This window comes from Xenopus laevis, chromosome 5S (assembly GCF_017654675.1).
Source record: "Xenopus laevis strain J_2021 chromosome 5S, Xenopus_laevis_v10.1, whole genome shotgun sequence".
Lineage (NCBI taxonomy): Eukaryota > Metazoa > Chordata > Amphibia > Anura > Pipidae > Xenopus > Xenopus laevis.
The window spans coordinates 1,353,738-1,374,220 of NC_054380.1; the positions used below are offsets into that span (position 1 = coordinate 1,353,738).

General features: G+C 38.1%; 1 protein-coding gene across 8 annotated transcripts in view; it reads left to right on the top strand.

The window, feature by feature from the left end:
- Positions 1 to 20,483, top strand: part of LOC108717620 (EH domain-binding protein 1) — a 160,779-nt gene that overhangs the window by 108,087 nt on the left and 32,209 nt on the right. For 4 of the 8 annotated variants that reach the window (XM_041564169.1, XM_018264831.2, XM_041564168.1 and 1 more), the window contains 5 exons: positions 335 to 451; positions 3,091 to 3,218; positions 10,415 to 10,553; positions 10,766 to 10,869; positions 14,149 to 14,272. In XM_041564169.1, coding sequence (XP_041420103.1) covers positions 335 to 451; positions 3,091 to 3,218; positions 10,415 to 10,553; positions 10,766 to 10,869; positions 14,149 to 14,272 — 612 coding nt within the window. The remainder of the gene's footprint in view (positions 1 to 334; positions 452 to 3,090; positions 3,219 to 10,414; positions 10,554 to 10,765; positions 10,870 to 14,148; positions 14,273 to 20,483) is intronic. The other 4 variants (XM_041564171.1, XM_041564170.1, XM_018264830.2 and 1 more) reach the window with 1 other exon arrangement.

Here is a 20,483-nt window from a genome sequence, read left to right on the forward strand (position 1 = left end):
GGTGGAGCAACCAATCATTACATTTAAAGGGGCAGTTATTTTTTTCACATGGATGATATGGAATTGGAACTCAAATTCCAATTGCCTAATTAAAGATTACAAATCATTCAATATTGGAATTATGAGATAATAGATGGACAAATACCTGTTCACATCACTGTTAGAACAAGAAGGCTTGACACTTGTGAGCAAAACGCTAGTAGGGTGACAACAGAGTGATACGGTAGCCATAGGACAGCACACAAGGGCCCTCGAGGGGAACAACTCATCAGTTATACTCATTCAAGGTTTCACTAATAACAATTGTTTTTAATGCTAATACCTGTCTCTACAGATGAGCCTGATTTTAACAAAGTACTTACTAATGAGGAAAGTCCTGATCGCTCCCTTGTCCTGATCACACCTGTTTGTGGTGGAGGTGAACCTTCTAACACTGATACTGATTCCACTGGTAATTCCCATTGTTTGTGTGTTTGCATGTCTAACACCTATTGCTTGTCTTTCACCTATTGCACGTATCTCTTATAACAAATTTCCTTGATATAGCAAGAAATGTAAATAAGATGGAGTACTCATTAACAGCACCAGCCTGACCGCTATTATAATCTAATAACCAGGGCCAGGCCGACTGGGCACCCCAGGCACTCAAACCAACGCAGACAGATGAGCAAACAAAGGTGCACTTTGCAATTGTAGAGCAGGACTTGTTCAATGGGTCTAGGGATGGGCAGCAGGGAAGGTACGTGCCTGGCAACCCCCAAGCTTTGCACCCTAGACACATGACTCTACTGCCTATCCATAGTTCCAGCCCTGCTAATGACAATTATTGCTGGGATTTTCCAGAATACTTGGTGGTTAGTACAGGGCCCTTTTGCAGAAACCCCCACAGACAATTCTGAACTTGCCAATCTAAATCATTTGCAAGTATGGGGGCTGGTTTGGGGTGCCTAGGTTTTGGAGGACAGAGACCTGCAGCAATTCATTTAGCAAGTAGGGCAGGGTGCTAAGTGAAACACTTTTTGAGTTCTTTGCACCCTGCCTTGCATGTAGTAAATGACCCCTAATATCTCCTGCCAATACCTTATAAAGAACTAAGGTGGTCATTTTTTGAGTGACAGGTCTGAGCACAGAAATAATTGTAGTGATCTTTAATGGCAGGAATAGAGAGCGGTATGTTGTTGCTCTTATGAATAATTTGATCTTTGCTGATTGATGAAATTCTGTAGCCTTTTGAAGTGATCTCCAGGAAACCGACTTAAACTTCTTATAATGGGCCTTTCCTTGACTGGATTACCGACCTTGTCACAATGTGAACCCTCTTCCCTGGTTATTCAGGCTGTCCGTTTGCACCTGTTGAGCAAAAAGAATGTATACCAAATATAAATGGAATTTTTGTTTTTAATTTAATTTTAGTATTTTTTATTGTGCAGTTAAATGCCGGAGATAATCAATATGTCAGAGTGCTGCAGTGTGTGTATAATATATATCTTTCCAGACATGATGCCATGTTGTTGCTGTTCTTATTTGGATCATTTATGGTCTTGAAATTAGTCTTGACAGTAACCATAAACCAATATCAAACATAATAACTAGAACAAGGAACTGCTTCAGCAGTGAGATGCTTTAAAGGAGAAGGAAAGTCGTTTCACACTTGGGGGTGCCAAATGTTAGGCACCCCAAGTGAATGTATTTACTTACCTGAAACCCCAGGCTGGTGCTCCTATCAGCAGAAAACTGCACCGGCCTGGGGTTATACCAGTGAGCACCATGGAGTGATCTTCTTCTGGCTTCTTCTTGGGGCTATTTCATTCAACTGCACATGCGTCTGCCCAGGAAATTTGAAGAAAGAAGAAGCCGGAAGAGGATTGATCCGTGGTGCAGGTTTCTGCTGATAGGAGCACCGGCCCAACTTTCTATGCACTGAACAGCCAGAAAAAGATACAAAGTTTCTAACTTAATTGGCTTTTGGCAGAGAACAGCCACCAGGTGCAGTTAAGATACTTTTGTAACAATTTTGAGGTAAGCAAATAAGTAATCGTAACAATTTAGATAAGGAGGTCCCTTAGATGAAGTTAAACTCACAGCTTAAAGTGCAATTCACCTTCATTAAAAAAAAAAATAACTGGAAAAAACACAGAAATGTGTTCAAACTTTCATAACGTGTAAAATTTTGTAAAATGAATCTGGTAATTAGGGGGTGTGGCCACAAAACAGGCATGGTCAAAAAATGTTGCTGCGTCTATTTCCAAAATGTTGGGAGGCATGCTAATGTCATATAGTCGGCACTTTGAAAAATGTCTTAAATATCAAGCCCTAATTTACTATAATTAATAGAATATACTGTCCAAAACTTAAAATATAGAAATGTTTTGACTTTCACATACAAGCAACTTTTACAGTAAGAGCCTTGAGAGTAAGACATTGTTGTTCTCTTGGGAGTGTAATATAATATGTTTGCAGTTCCAAATGAAACATATGTAGAGTAATTAAGAGAAAGTAAGTAAAGGAGGTAGTGCTTGCACAGTGGAATGTGTATATACATACATGTAGCCGTGTGTAAACAAGAGGCAAAGCTTCAATTAACAAAGAGGTGAAAAAGTTCACTCATGTTGCATGGAGCAGCCACCACTCAGTCTTTGACTCCAAGCCAATTTCAGGTTATTGTGGAAGGATTTCATGGAGCAGAATACATAAAGAGCTTGTATAATCTTGCTTATGTAACTATGTAGCCACCACTCAGTCTTTGACTCCAAGTCAATCTCAGGTTAATGTGGAAGGATTTCATGGAGCAGAATGCATAAAGAGTTTGTATAATCTTGCTTATGTAACTATGTAGCCACCACTCAGTCTTTGACTCCAAGCCAATTTCAGGTTATTGTGGAAGGATTTCATGGAGCAGAATGCATAAAGAGCTTGTATAATCTTGCACACGTCTGCTTCAATGCACATCTCAATTAACTTCAACATCTCGTCTTGCCTTTCTTGTATTTTGGACTCACAGCAGTGAGCAAGTTGTAAGCTGACATGTTTCTGAACAAAGGCCAAATCTTCGTCTTACTTTGTTTTTCCCTTTACCGTTTACTTACATAGCTGGACAAAATAGTCATTCTGTGGATGTGAAGTTGAAGAGACTTTTGGAGGCTCAGCCCCAGGTGGCCAATTCCCTGTCTAACGCTGCCCAGAAGATATCACCTGACGGCACACATAGAGACTTCAAGGTGAGTGTCATTGACTCACAAAATGATTTCAATAAAACTAATGACCTGCCATAAAAAGGGAAGTCTTGTTATTTTCCAGAGACCATATTTTTTATTACTTGCTTCTAATTTAGTCATCTTCATTCTGTCTTTATCTCATAATTGAAGACATTCTCTCCCATTTTAACAGTGACCATATATTTTATTTTTGGACCAGACTTACTCTTAGGAATAATCTATCAAAACTTGTGCATCTAAAAGCTGTTGAAGAAAATAGGAGTTGTCATTTCAAAATTCAACTATGTTTTAATTAGTGTTGAAATGTCTTTTCTGAAATTTGCTGGACATTGCAAATGAAGGGTAGGGATATCACTACCTTTTTCACATTTCAAAATAATTGAGTTTTTGAGATTTGGACTTTTTAATAAAGAAGCACATTCAAGATTTTCAAGTTTGTTCAATTTGGGAAAAACTCAAAATGACTAGATTTTTGGTAAATTGTTCTCCGTGGTGTCCACATAAACCATTTTTTTTTTTTTTAAAAGGTGAAATGTTTTTCTGGATCCTGTAATTTTGAAATCATTTGAAATTCAAATATTCGGTGTTTGTTTTCAAAACTCTCTGGCAATTTTCATAGAATGGTATTTTAAATCAGTCTATTTTACTTGATCTTTCTATAATTGGAATGGCCCAATTACTCTAAAACTCATGAATTCAAAAAAGGGTGCAAAGTATGTGAAACGTCCTTATCTGAAAGGTTGTGAGTTCATGTAGACCTCAATCGGAGTTGTCCTAAGCAACATTTTAGTGTTTTTTTTTTTAAAGTTTTTATTAATTTTTCTATTTCTTTTTTCAGCGTTTGTAGACCCATTGAAAATGATAATTGCATTTTTTTCATTGTTGTATTTCATCAAGATTTTTAAGGTTCTATTTTTTTAATAAATAAGCAAACTTTCAAGTTTGGTAAAAATGTTATATTTATTCAGTTTAAAAAGAAACTCACTCTGCGAGTGTATTTATTTGTTGTATGTATGATTGATGTGTGTGTTTAAAATAAGAAATAAAACTTACCTTTAAAAAAAAAAAAAAAAAAAAATAAACTCACACATTCAATTTTTGATAGGCCTCCCATTTGGGGAAATATAATTACACTTTCTTTTATTAGGGCATAGGCATACTTTATTTTTTGGGTTTACAACCTATATATGAAGATGAGTTGTAACCCCCTGTAGATGTTCCTGAGAGTATGAAAAAAAATTGAGGCTTCATAAATTACCATATTAAATTATAAACCATCATTACAATTTGAAAAAGTCCTTTTTTGGTGGTAAAGTTTTCACATTGTGTCTGGCCCTGCAGTGGCTGTAAAGGTGGCCATACACACATAGATATTATTGTACAAAACAAAGCTTTGTATGGTATTCAGTGAGTGTATGGCAGAAGATGAGTCGGATGGCTTATCGAACGGCCAAGACAGTAAATTTTAAAAGCAACCGAACATTGGCCAAGGTCTACTACTTTACTACTACTTTACTACTGAATTGTCAGATAGCGGTAGAATTCAATTATTTTTACCAGTATATCTGACAATTCAGTTCTTAAAGGGATTATGTCATGATTTTTATTATGTAGTTATTATTTCTATTAATTTCAGTTTACACTGCAAATAATTCAGTGTGTACAGCAGTAAAGAGTGACTCAAGTTTATCAGAGCACAAGTCACATGACTGGGGGCAGCTGGGAAACTGACGTTATATCTAGCCCCATGTCAGATTTCTAAATTAAATATAAAAAAATCTGTTTGCTCTTTTGAGAAATAGATTTCAGTGCAGAATTCTGCTGGAGCAGCACTATTAACTGATGTGTTTTGAAAAAAACATCTTTTCCCATGACAGTATCCCTGTTTTTGGCTGGGACTTAAAAGCTCCCGGCTTTCTCACTAGAGCTCCTGAGTTAAGGGTAAGTGCCCTATGGTCGTACTGCTCAGTCACATTGGTTGCTACGGGACTTGATCTTAAATGCACTACATACATAGTATGTTAATGGATAGTGTTGGACTCGCGTACAAAGAGGGGCCTTGACGTGGCACGTGAGCTTACATATTTTCGCCAGAGTGTGGTACTTACACCTCAATCTCTGTAATAATTATTTTTTAAAGGCAAACCGTGCTCTGGCAAATTTTCTCTTTATGTACAAATATATATAGATAATCATGAAGAGCGCACAACCACATGTCCAAATGTAACCTGGGTGCCAGTCCAATAGTATAATAGAATCGGCACTCCTAGGAAATTTAACAGCACAGCAAAAGTTTGAAGCAAAAGTGGAGGTTTAAAATAAATCCTACGTTTCGGTTCCTAACCGGAACCTTCGTCAGGGAACATAGGATTTATTAAACCTCCACTTTTGCTTCAAACTTTTGCTGTGCTGTTAAATTTCCTAGGAGTGCCGTTGATTGATACAGATTCTATATATATATATATATATATATATATATATATATATATATATATAAACAAGGGAAAGTTGTGCTCACCACTATTTTTTAAAACCATTAGGCGGGGGTGCAATGAGGGTGTGACCACAAAATACATTTAGTCAACTACAAGAGTCCTCTGCACTCAACCCATTATCAATATATTTAAGACAGAGACATTTTGTGCTACTGCTACTGAAAAATGCCTTACCCTTTAAACAACACAAGGATTGTTTGTCCATATATTGCAATATATTTAAGCTGAACAACTACGTCAAAGTCATCCCATATCTGGCCAGTCCTACGCTTAATTTTCATCAACTTAGTCCCTTTGTAAAATGTATAATGAAGCAATAGAATTCTTAATGAATCAGATGAAAATTAAGCATAGGACTGGCCAGATATGGGATGAGTGTGACGTAGTTGTTCAGCTTAAATATATTGCAATATATGGACAAACAATCCCTGTTTTGTTTAAAGGGTAAGGCATTTTTTAGTAGCAGTAGCACAAAATGTCTCTGTCTTAAATATATTGATAATGGGTTGAGTGCAGAGGACCTCTTGTAGTTGACTATATATATATATATATATATATATATATATATATATATATATATATATATATATATATATATATATATATATATATAGTCAAATACAATTTCCCTTGCTTGTTATATATATATATATATATATATATATATATTTATATATATATATATATATATTTATATATATATATATATATATATATATATATATATTTATATATATATATATATATATATATATATATATATATATATATACAGATACACACAATATTCTGTTAGATCCTAGGCAAGCCATTCATTGAGTTAGCTTGGGGGGGAGTAAAACCTCTAGACATAATATCATGATAACTCTGGGACCCATGGAGTTGTGTATAACTTTTCACCCACCTGCGGGTTGTTAGGCGACTCCATTGCTGACTGAAAGGATTTTCTTTGCCCTTTGAAGTAACAAAACAATGACTTTCATTGCTTCTCTTACCCCGTCCGTTCCAATAAATTGGTGATGAAAGTGCGTAGGAGCAGCACCAGAGAACTCTGTCTGTCTTTGAACAAAAGAGAAGTAGAGTCAGCCCAGGTCTATATTATTTTGTATTTATTAATTAGAAGGAAATGGTCTGGGCGCTTCCAGTCTGTGCTTGTAAAATGTAAAATGAAGCCAGAGCAAGATTTATATAAAGAAGTGAAAAGGCCAAACAAATTTGTGAGCTTAGCAGAATACATTTGTTAAATGGCACAAGTCCCTACACATAAAGAAATAAAGAATTCTTAAATGGGATTAAGCTGCGATTTTAGCTCATTGTTTAGCCCAGACGGAATGGTTGGATCCGATTTCATTATTTTGCGCAGGGTACGGATTGCATCAAACGGTTAAATGTTTTAACAGATGAACGTTTAATCTGGTGCATTTTCATGTGTGTGCAAATGGGTTTGTGTCAACCAAATTTGATTATGGTCTTAATATTTGGCCTTTCCTCAACCTGAATTGCTTATTGCCCTCAGCCTGCCATTGAGTGACACAATATTTGGTAACTATAGAAGGGACAGATGTTGGAAAGCTGTGGCAACTGCCTGACTATTCTTGCTTTGGATCATAATTACTGGGATTTTATAAATCTTTCCAGTTTGCACCTTAACAAACTTTCAATTTAACTACAGTTTGCAGCTACATATTATAATATGTAACATAGTAATTAAGTAAGTTAGGTTGAAAAAAGACACACGTCCATCAAGTTCAACCTTTTAACTTTTTTAACCTGCCTAACTGCCAGTTGATCCAGAGGAAGGCAAAAAACCCATCTGAAGTCTCTCCAATTTGCCTCAGGGGGGAAAAAATTCCTTCCTGATCCCAAAATCGGACCAGTCCCTGGATCAACTTGTACTATGAGCTATCTCCCTTATCCCTGTATTCCCTCACTTGCTAAACACCATCCAACCCCTTCTTATACCTATCTAATGTATCAGCCTGTAATATATTCTAATGTAATATATTTAATATTATGTAACATCAGTGTAACATTGATAGGTGTGTGGCATAGAGTTTTCAGTGCCTGGCAAGCATCCAAATCCAATAAAGCAACAAAATATTAAAGCCTTTTAAACAAATAAACATAGTCATCATCCATATTGAGAAGCCATTGTCAATAAAGCCTTTGGAGACCAATAACTTTCCCTTTTCTGATGGTTGATCAATGTGGTGATGTAGGTGTTTGACCACTAATGTGGTTGCACTCACACAGAGTTGTCTACATGGACATACTGTAGAATTGTGTTCTTTCAAGAAATTAGATATACAGGTAAAGTGGCCCTTAATTTGATTCTCGTGTCCTGTCTGTTGATGTACAAATGTTCTCCCTTTCTGGACACAAGAGTGACAGGGATATATTCTTTCAGACCTACTGGCCCAGAGGCTCTGCTACATGTCAACACTAAGATTTATAACAGGCCCTGACATTTCAAGTACACTGAGCTCCCACAGGCCTAATAAATAGTGACTGCTAAATCCGTGGGATTCGTGGTTTCCCTTCTGGTCTTCTCCTTAATACAGCATTAATTTGTGCCATACCCTATTTATTTACAGATACGTGATCCATTATTCAGAAAGCTCAGAATTATGAAAGACCATCTCCCATAAACTCCCTTTTAATCAAATAATTCACATTTTTAATAATGATTTTCTTTTTCTCTGTAATAATTAAACTGTGCCTTATACTTGATCCCAACTACAATAAAATTCATCCTTACTGGAGGCAAAACAATCCTATTGGGTTTATTTAATATTTAAATTACTTTAACGTAGACTTACAGTATGGAAATCCAAATTATGGAAGGATCCCTTGACTGGAAAACGCCAGGTGCAGAGCATTCTGGATAACAGGTCTCATACCTGCATAGGAAAAGAGACTAACTATATATATATATATATATATATATATATATATATATATATATATATATATATATATATATATAGTACATCCAAAAAACCGCACTACTCAGGTCTTATATCAATTTAAAATAAAGTATTTTTAATGGCACATACTGACGTTTCGGCTGCTGCTGCAGCCTTTCTCAAAGCACTTTGAGAAAGGCTGCAGCAGCAGCCGAAACGTCAGTATGTGCCATTAAAAATACTTTATTTTAAATTGATATAAGACCTGAGTAGTGCGGTTTTTTGGATGTACTATTTTGATTTTTCGAAACGCGCACCCAGGCATTTTTGGACTTTGTTTTTCGTGAGTGCCAATATTTCTATGCTTATATATATATATATACTGTAGATAAGGCATGCGTATGCGCACATTATTTGCATGCTGTCTATATTATTTAGACGTTGATATCCTTTCATCATTAGTGTGGAATTGAGAATGATTTACTGAATATAGAAATACTGAAAATGTCCAAAAACGCTCTGCCCACTCGGTTCACGATAATAGTGCAACTTTCCTCATACAGGTCACTACTTTCCTGATATGTATAATTTTTAGTAAAGGAGAAATGAGGAGAGCACTCAATAGGCATAAAAAATGCTGTGATTACTTGTTTATTGCCGACCACCAGTACACTATTGGTGGTCGGTAATAAACAAGTAACCACAGCATTTTTTATGCCTATTGAGTGCTCTCCTCATTTCTCCTTTACTAAAATGAATATAGAAATATTTAGAGTAGTCAATGTTTGAGATTGATACTTGTGTCGCTGGCGAATCTCCCGCGAAAATGTGCCGCATCAATTTCTGATTTTCACAATTTTTTCGTGACAACATTCGAATTGCTCGATTTTTTGGTGAAAACATTCATTGATGCAAAACGTGACTCTATAAAAGGGGTCCCCAACCTTTTTTACTCATGAGCCACATTTTAAATGTAAAAAGAGTTTGGGAGCAACACAAGTATAAAAAAAGTCCCTGGGGTGCCAAATAAGGGCTGTAACTGGCTATTGGTAGCCCCTATGTGGACTGGCAGCTACAGGAGACTCTGTTTGGTCATAAACCCGGTTCTTATGCAACAAACTTGCCTCCAAGCCTGGAATTCAAAAATAATCACCTGCTTTGAGGCCACTGAGAGCAACATCCAAGGGGTTGGGGAGCAACATGTTACTCACGAGCTACTGGTTGGGGATCATTGTTCTACAAAATATTACATTGTCAGAATTAAATTCTTTTGCAACATCATATTTGAGATCTTTTTCCTTAGCATCAAAAGGTGTCCCATTTGAATGTCACGAAAATAAAGCTTCCATATGCCCCCTCACACTATAGATATACAGGTAGAATATCTTGACAAATGTACATTTAATTGTGTCACTTCAGTTAACGTTACCCTCTTTAAATTGTCCATTTTGGCTTTTGTTTATGACATTTTATTTCTAGTGCCTCTGCTTACATCCTAGTCAACGAGAAAGTGACACGAATGAAGGAGTTTTTGTTGCCATACTGGTGTCCTGTTTTTTGGTTTGGAATACGGCAAAACAGTGTTTTTGGTTAACTGAGTGCTGGTCTTCCTTCAGGATTTCCACATTATATTAACTCCTGCTGATGAGTTCAAAGTATATTTATACAGTACATGTGTTGTGCCCTGGACATTTGCATGCCAGCATTGCAACACAAATTATGTATTTTACCCAGAATATGGATACTCACATTATATCCTATTGCCAGTATATAAATATATATTTATTTTCTTTACTAGAATGGTTCCCAAGATGCTTGTTCTGAGAGACTGCAGAAAGCTCCTGATCGCTTCAAGAGCCCTGTTGTGTTCAATAAAGATTCGACAGTCCGAAAAACACAGCTTCAGTCCTTCAGTCAATATGTAGAGAGCCGGCCAGGTATGGTATTACCTTGTTAGGTGTCAACCTCAGCCTTTACAGCCCAGGCATATTGTTGTGCTTTGAGTATTCAATGAAATTCATTTCCATATAGCAATACTTATAAATACCATAGGTCTGTGCGCTGCTTTGCATTGTAGTTTGTACATTGAGTCCCGTTTTGCACAATAATATAACTCAAGTCTTCTGTCCTCTATTTATTTATTTTTAAGAGATGAAAAGGCAAAGGTCACTGCAAGACGACACAAAACGAGTGAACGAAGAAGTCGTGATAACCGAAACCCAGAAGAAACCCTTAGAAGATGAAGTGCTAAATGTATTTTTCTTTCCTCTCTTTCCATCCTATTTCATGATTGCTGATAATTCTGAACTGTATGGGAAAATGGTGCTTTTATTTGTTAAAAATGAGACGTTAGTGCACACACACTTTTGGAGATGCCAATCTGCGGTGCATTCAAAGCAATGTAAGAGGAGCACGGTGCTGAATTAGTCTGCACTCGGGTCATAATTGTCAGATAAAAAAAATGAATTTCTCCCACTTGCACAAATCTTCTTTGAGGTGTTTCCATGGAGGGCACTTCCAATAGAGAGATCCCAGTATTGACGTAGCAGGAGGATCTTAATTATTACAGTTGCAGATACCTCAGTGCTGCAGTTTGAGGGATAAGTCACAAGAGACCTGTGAAAATTTCCCAGCCAACCCATTTTGTTGGCTCTGGTTAATGGGTGTTCAACCTTTCCATTATCCAGATCAGCCGTGAATTAGCAGCTGAATGATGTTTGCATTAATATAATAGATATGGTAATTTCTTCACTTAATTAACGGAGAGGTTGAGCTCAGTAAGAGTATGGGCTGATCATGTGTAAAAATTGATTTATAAGGGAAATATTTAATAGACCACAGGGAGAAAGCTGCTTTTGATGGACTTTGCATAAACCTGTACATTTCCCAGCATGCATAGTGAAACAGCAACTCATTCACTGTGTTTGATTTAAAGGCAACACAGTCCTAGTGCTGAAACCGTCTGTCCTACACATCTGAGATTTACTGTTATATTTAACTTTTTTCAAAGCAGTTCCCCAATGCCAATGCTACAGATTAAAGAGCTCAGGGGTTAATTACACACACATCTCTTTTCCAGTCAAGAGCGTCTCTGCTTATGAGCTTTTCCTTATGTTCCATCTGGTAGAAGGAAGAAGGAGCTTCTCTGCAGCACAAAATACACAAACTAACATAGGGGAGCCCTCCTGCTCTGTCTAGTGAGTTATGTAAACAATGGCGGTTTGGATAAGGCCTATTTGGGCAGTCACCTGGGACTCAAAGTTCTCAAGGGGCCAACCAACATGTAGCAGGGCAGGCCTAATGTGTGATTGGGTGGGGTTGGGGTGCTATGGGGTAGGAGCAGGGATTAGTTGCTGGGGGGGTCACAATGCAGGATGAAACAGCAGTTAATCCACCCTTGCTGTAAGCAAATCGCCAGTGACCTGTTGCTTGTCCTATAGGACCTCCATCAGGGGAAGGTAAGTACCCAGGGTTCTGCTGTCAGTGGCCCCATGGCATGGGGGGGGGGTCCTGAAATGGAAGCACACGATTTGTAGGTCCTGAATAGACAGTGGTTTGGTGGGTCATGGTTGGGGGGGTGGCCATGTCAGATCAGAAGTGTGGCTGTGACTACAGGGCCTTTTCCCCCACACTGGGGTTTCATTTTACTTGTTGGTAGGGCCATCACTCAAGGGGCCCAGATGATCTGGTTTACAGATGGCAGCACTGTTGTCCTTGGTGCCCAGTTTTATAGGCCCTCTATAATGACAGGCTCCTATCCCATGTGCTGCACCATAGCCAACGACTATTGTATAGAATTAGGATAGATTTAGGAGGACATAAACCATCTTTAGAGTTATAAAGCATTTTAGAGCAGGTAAACCCCACAACAGGAACAAATGAGAAAAGATTCCATATTGTCGTGAATCGGGTGTAACCTGAATATAAGATCAGTCCTGTCCTCTTTCAAAACAAATAATATATATATAATAATATATATTCAGGTTTATCAGTAAACCAAGAAACAGGTGTTGGAGCCTTAACCTCACCAGCTGCTTGTGACTTGAGCGGCAGTTAGTGGATCAATTTAAAGATCATTGTTCACTCGCTCTCATTCACTCTAATGGTGAGCACACCTGGTTGGTTCTAATCCGCTCTGGGACCCCTTGCAGTTCAGCTTCTTTGGAACTCTTCACCGTCTGTTAATGACACTTCCTTTACCTGGGCTAAAATCTATACGGCTGGAGATCTTTGAGTAGTGGTGTTGGGAATCCATACCCTGCATTAATTAGCACAGAGTTAAAGTAAAGCCATAATTTAGCCTGTCAGCTGTAATAACAGGTATTACTTATACGTATTAAGAACCAAGAGAAAAAAATCTCTACCCAATATAGAGTCAGCAGATTATAGAATTTATATTCTTTAACTGTGGTTCAGTTGTTTTTATTCCAGCTACAGTGAGACAAGTCAAGGGTTATTTGCTGTAGAGCTAAATACAGCATTTCTTAGTGAAGCCTTAAAACATATACAGTACAGTATTAAACTGTATATTTCATTTAGCCTGTTTCCTAAGTTTGTAGGATTTACATATCTGAATGTTTGAGATATATACAGATTTACATGAACTCAATGTTGTTTGCCTAATGTATAAACGTCATACGTTCCTCTCTTTAAACCATTAGCCTAACCTTGTGCATTGCATCATCAAAGTACCTATAGTATAGTATGTACGGTAATTGCATAACTTCACTAATATCTCATTTCATTCATTCTTGCTTCAGTTCTAGCATGCCTAAACTCAGCAGAACTGCATTGTGGACTTTTGTTTTTTTTTTTACTAATAGTTTCTGTTCCGTGGCTGACTATGCCACATCTCCAAAAGTATGGCACCTTCACTATATGATGCCTGGTCTAGTTCTTCAGAATGGACAGTATTTCTATTAAAATGCATAGGACTCAATGCGATTCTACTCTATCTGCAAATCATTATCCACATTGCTCATAATGTCCTTATAGGAGTCTTTATAACATTTGGGTTTTCACTTCTTTTCCCTCTGATCGAAAAACAAACCACAGGCCTCCAACTGCTTAGTTGTTTATTATCTGCAGTCACCATGCCCTTTACCCTCAGTGTTTAAATTTATATTTTCTCTGAAAATATTCTACTCTCATCTTACCTGTGTTCTCTTTGCTTTTACTAATCCTTTGGCAATTAAGGAGGATATTTCCAGTAAAGTCAGATAATGTGTCTGCTGTGTTTTTATTTGATATTACCCCTGCTTTCAAATTAAATGTCATGCTCGCGGCCCTGATCTATAGTTAACATGTTCAGGTATTGAAAACGTAGGAAAATACTGCATTTGGCTGATTATTTACATGATAGCAGCCAATCCAGTTCAGCAGGAGGTTCCTATTGAATATCATTATATGTTTCATGATGTTTTGGCCGTTGTGTGTCCTTCAGCGCTTTTGATAGTCAGGGTAAGTGTTTTGCTCAGTCAAGTTACAAGCGATTTCACTCCCCTCCTGTTTGTTCTTTTTTCATATCTACAGAAAGGGTTCAAAGACACCAGTCAGTATGTAGTCGGAGAATTGTCAGCACTAGAGAACGAGCAGAATCAAATTGACACCCGTGCCGCGCTGGTGGAGAAGCGCCTTCGCTATCTCATGGACACAGGTACGCTGCCCAATTACACTGTAAACACTTTTGGCAAATTGAGCGTTCACAAACTCTTATAGTGTTTTGGAAGTGTGACTCTTTGAAGCCAGAACTGCCTTGAGAAGGAGAAGGCTGAGATTTGCTGCCACCTCTCTGGGCCCTAGTGATAAGAGCGCCTTCATGAGAAGTGATAAGTCACCCTGATAGCGTGTGAGCCAGCTCTATTGAACAGTGTGCTCAGACATGCACAGCTCCAATATCTGTGCCTCATTCATATGCCACTGCTTGGGAAGAAGTAACATTTGCACTGTTCTACTGATTACACCAGTGATCCCCAACCAGTAGCTCGTGAGCAAAATGTTGCTCTCCAACCCCTTGGATGTTGCTCCCAGTGGCCTCAAAGAAGGTGCTTATTTTTGAATTCCAGACTTGGAGGTAAGTTTTGGCTACATAAAAACCAGGTGCACTGCCAAACAGAGCCTCAATGTATGTTGACAAGCTACATAGGGGCTACTAAATGGCCAATCACAGCCGTTATTTGGCATCCCAGAAACATTTTTCATGTAAGTGTTGCTCCTCAACTCCTTTTACTTCTGAATATTGCTCACGGGTTCAAAAGGTTGGGGATCCCTGGATTAGAGAATAGGGAGAGTGTTTGTGTGTATGGAGAGATGGAGGGAGGGTGCACCACAAGTATAAGCTCTCTTGGCTTGATAACTCCTAACCCAAAATACTGCTTGGCTGCTGAGGCGACACAATATACATGCAGAGCTCTTCCGTTCCAGCGCTTTATTCTTTTAATGAAGGCACATTTATTTGTACAGAGAAAAGCCTATTTTCCATTGCAAGATATATCTGTATCTCAGAATTAACATTTTTAAGTCTCTGTTAAAGTGGTTGATATCACTAACATGCACACATTAAATCAAATCACTTTACTGCATCTGCAATTGAACAATAAGAATAAATGCTAATTGAGGCACTTGTATACTACACACTGTGGAGGTCTATTAACAACCAATGCTGCCCCAAGGCCATTATGGAAGCTGGTTCTTCTAACATAGGTCACATAAAATTACAATTAAAAAAATCTTATAGGGGGCTCCTTTTGCCTAGAAGATGTATTAGAGGTCACTCTATTAAACTCACCAGACATCATGTCTCTCTACATGCAGGATTTGTGCAAAAGGCAGTTATTTTGTTTGTACTGGAATCAGTTATTTGAGTGACCTCTAATTCATCTGCTAGGAAAGGAGCCCCCCTATAAGATATATTGTATGTAACTGTCAATGAATATCTGACACCCAACTGCTGCATGAAGAGAGAATGAAGAGAAACAGATACTGAGAGAGGAATAGTGAACATAAACTTGATTATTTCAGAAACAATGCAGAATATTTAATTGATTGTATTTAGAATGAAACGTTCCTGCAATGCCTGGGCTGGCACCTCGCTAACTTCAGCTCTTATTATGTTTATTTAAATATTAAAAGAATAAATGATTCCCATTATGCATATTCATTAAAATGGCTTAAACAATTAAACCTTGCAGTTCACAAAGAAGCCCATTATGTAGCCATTAAATAAATTTGTGGGGATGCAGCGCTGACGGTGTCTTGGAGCCCAGTGGGTTAAATGCTGATTCCTGCTAATCACAGGCACAAGATTCCTGGTTGATTATGTTTACAGCAAATACGGGCTAATTAAATCATAGGAGTTCTTTTCTTCCGATTGACTATTGGCGGCAAATATAATTCAATTAGCAACACAGACAAATATAGACAGAATCAAGTGACGAAAGCTTCTGTAATGTTTTTACATTAGTTGCCGCTTCCACAATTTTCGTTTTATCACGTTGTCCCTAGTTGAATTCAAAGTAATTGGGGTGGTTCATTTTATTTACACAGAGCCGTTCACAGCGCATTAAATAATAGAAATAATTGAACAAGAATTGTCGAGTGTGTTCTGATATCAGACATATTACAGAAGGGAATGCGCATAAAACGTCATTTCTATGCCGCCATTGTTTATGGTAATTAAGTACCCAGATTTATTGCCTTCCAAGCTTATGGCAAGTGCTCCATTAATATGTAATCAGGAAATAGAATTGCAGAGGTGGAACTTACTTAATAAACTAATTGTGTCTTCACGTTGCAGTAGTCTCCAAGCATTAGCTGGTGCATGCAAAGGAAAATCATTCTCTGTGAAATGTTAAAATTAGGGAGGCACCGGATCCAGGATTCGGTTCAGGATTCGGCATTTTCAGAAGGATTCGGAATCGGCCGAATCCTTCTGCCTGGCCAAACCGAATCTGAATTCTAATTTGCATATGCAAATTATGTTCAGGGAGGAAAATTGTATGACTTTTTGTGACAAAACAAGGGAGTAAAAATGTTTCCCCCTTCGCATATGCAAATTCGGATTCGTTCGCATTCGGCCTTATCTTTCGCGACAGATTCGGGGGGTTCGGCCGAATCCAAAATAGTGGATGCAGTGCATCCCAAGTTAAAATTAAAGGGGTAGTTAATGTGATATTTCAATGCCATTTGTACATGGTCTTCATTTTTTTAATTTTGTGTTGTTTTTGAATGGTTTGTATTTTTGAAAAAGTTGCTCTCCTGTTTGGAATTTCAGCAGCTGTCTGGTTGCTTAGGTCTCAGTTTACCCTAGCAACCAGGCAGCAGTTTGAATAAGAGACTGAGAGGTGAACAGGAGAAGGCCTAAATAGAAAGATCAGTAGTAAAGTCAAATCAGAGCTATAAATATTTTGGCTGCTGGAGTCAGTAAGCACCATCGGAAAGTTGGACAGATTTAAGCTAATCATTATTTAAAATCTATTGAAAAAGACCAACTGAATAGGGTATAACATACTAAATGGTAAACATCGGGTAACAATCCCTTTCAAATGTACAATAGGAAGATAAGGGCAATTGTGGAGCAGGTTTCTTGCAGAGCAACACACGGCTACTCCATGTCGCCTACAGTCGATATTTTGTTCAAAGGTTGTTACTCCGCAAATCAAGCAATTGTTGTTACTTACATGTCATCCATAATATAGATTTTTCCTTTGCTTAACTGTATATTATTTGATGTAGAAAAAGTCAGCAATTAATCAGAGCATTCAAATCTTAAAGGTTTGTTCACCAAGATGAACTTTTAGTATGATGTAGAGAGTGACATTTGCAATTGGATTTCATTATTTATTTGTGGTTTTTCAGTTATTAAGCTTTTTATTCAGCAGCTCTCCAGTTTGCAATTTCAGCAATCTGGTTGCTAGGGTCCAAATTCCCCTAGCAACCATGCACTGCCTTGAATAAGACACTAGAATATGAATAGGAGAGACCTGACTAGACAGATGAGAAATAAAAAGTAACAATAATTGTGTAGCCTTACTGAGCATCTGAAATCTGGAAAGAGTCAGGCGATAAAGGCAAATCATTCAGAAACTATAACAAAAAAATAATGAAGACCAATTGAAATGTTGCTTAGAACTGGCCATTCTATAACATACTAAAGGTAAACTTAAAGTTGAACCATGGTCTGTCGGCAGCTTTTATCGGCCCGTGTATGGCCACTTTAGTCTGTACACGTCTAGATCTGTCACACTCATGTATTTGCTTATTCTGTGATCCAGAACTATATAGTACATGGTTTTTCCTAGGGAAATGTTGGCAGCCTGAGATTATCTAACAAATGCATTGTCTGCTAACAGCAGTCTCTTCTCTGTCCTTTTCATGTTAAACAAAGAGCTCTTAATGAGATCTATGAAACCGGCAGCCATTGGGAAGTGCACTCACTGTTGTTCTCTGTAGTTGTCACTCAGAAGTGGGAGTCTGGTTTTGGTTTTCTCTGTATGAGCCTGTTCATTCTGTATGAAGAAGAGCACAGTAATACACACACACATACACGGGATGATGAACATACCTCCAAGGAATTGGGAATGTGATTTCACCTAACAGGGGCAGCAGATTCCTATCTTTGTTTGTTCAGGAGGTTCCTAGGAACTGCTCTTAAGCTGCCCATACACAGGGAGATGTCGCCGAGCGAGCGGATCTTTCCCGATATGCCCACATACGGGCGGGGGGATTGCGGGACGGCATCAACTGACAGATGCGGCCGTGATCTGACGGGATTTTTTAATTTGCCAGATTGAGACAGATATCGATAGGGAAAGCCCGTCGGAGGGCCCCACACACACGGACTAATAAGCTGCTGACTCAGTCTGTTGGTAGCTTTTATCAACCCGTGTATGGGGGCCTTTAAAAGGGGGAAGAGGGAGGGCAGTTCTGCTGTACAAAGAGCCATTTCCACAGTTTGCAATGTTCTGGCATGGTTTTTTTTCCAAGTTTTCTTTTTTTAAATTCAAATATATAATGTAGAGCAGTGATCCCCAACCAGTAGCTCGTGAGTAACATGTTGCTCTCCAACCCCTTGGATGTTGCTCCCAGTGGCCTCAAATCAGGGGCTTATTTTTGAATTCCAGGCTTGGAGGCAAGTTTAAATTGCATAAAAACTAAGTTTAGTGCCAAGTAGAGCCTCCTATAGGCTGCCAGTCCACAAAGGGGCTACCAAATAGCCAATCACAGCCCTTATTTGGCACCCAATGGACTTTTTCATGCTTGTGTTGCTCCCCAACTCTTTTTACATTTGAATGTGGCTCATGGGTAAAAAAAGGTTGGGGATCCCTGATGTAGAGCATGTGAGAAAAAATGTAAATAAATAATGAAGCGAGAATGTAAAGAGAACATATACCCCCAGTGTTGGCATAAAGCAAAAAACACAATCTGAACCTTGAAATAGAAATGTGGTTTTTTTTTTTACTCAAGACAGACCTGATACCACATAATGAAAGAAAATCATGTGACATTGATGAACCATTTATAGTGGTTTTAAGACCAACCAAATGAGCTCATGGGAAAAAAAAGGGGGGGGGTATATTTTCTCTTTAAGGAACGGTGCAGCAGAAATGCAAAACACCAAATCATTTTAATTTGAGATTTAGCTTAATTTCTGTATTTTTGTTCTTTTTACTGGTATTTATGGAAGTTTTCAAGCATACGTTCTTCCCTGTAGGGAATTCCTTTCTGTCTAAGCTCCCCTCACTCTTTCACCCCCCCCCATATATAAATAGTTATTGAGCAAATGAAGTTGACACTGACTAATTGTGTGGGGGGAGAAATGATTATTTAATTGCTTCATTGAAATGTTAACTGAAACAAACCTTGAATGCAGGAGAGTTTACTGGGCGCACGGTTGCAATAATGTCTCAATTCACTTGCAAAACACTTAATTAGGGCACTTAGGTAGTTCATTTGCTTTTGTATTGATGGGCTAAGTCACACAAGATGAATCTGTTAATTTTGCATGTGGGCACTTACATTGAAGGCTGCATTTTACACATTTTATAGAGTAATACTTTGTCCAAGAGCATTGATACTGTAGGTATATTCTTACCTGCAGCAAACTGACCTCTGCCATTAGTTTTCATGGCAATGTTCCTTTCATTTTATTTCAATTATCATTACCCATGAACTGAAGTCGAGGGGAGTTTTTTTTTTTTTAAAAAAAGGTTTTTATTTATGCATTTATAAGACGAAAACAACATTAAACAAAACAACATTGATTCAACAACGTATTGCGTTCTTATTTTCAATATATTTGCAATACCTCTGAGTTTAATTAGATACTAGCAATCTACATGTGATGTCCTGTAGCAGCTGGAGCTTGGGAAGGTGGGTTCAGTTTCCCTTCTTAATCTCAGGGGAGCGACAAGATGGTATTAGTTTATAGACTCCACCTACTCACCCCAAACCTTATCATATTTATGCACCCTCTTGCCATATACTGTAAGTCGTATCAGTGGGAGATGCAATATGATTAGATTGAGCCAACTGGTGAGTGTTGGGAGAGGAGTGGGCCATCCAATGTAGAAGAATAGATTTCCTGGCATAAAATAACAGGATTACGTATTGCTGAGTCTAAACCAATATAATCTATGATGCCAAAAAGGCATGTCTTGGGTGCAAGTGTTTTCAGTAGGGACATTGTGTTCTGGATGAAATTTAGGACTCGTTCCCAAAAGTGGTAGATGTGTGGGCATAGCCATATTAGATGGAAGTAGTCAGCCTAAGAGGCACCGCATTCAGGGCAGTGGGAAGAGTCTTGGATTCCTATACGATGTAGTCATAGGGGGGTCAGGTGGAACCTATGGATAATTTTAAATTGGATT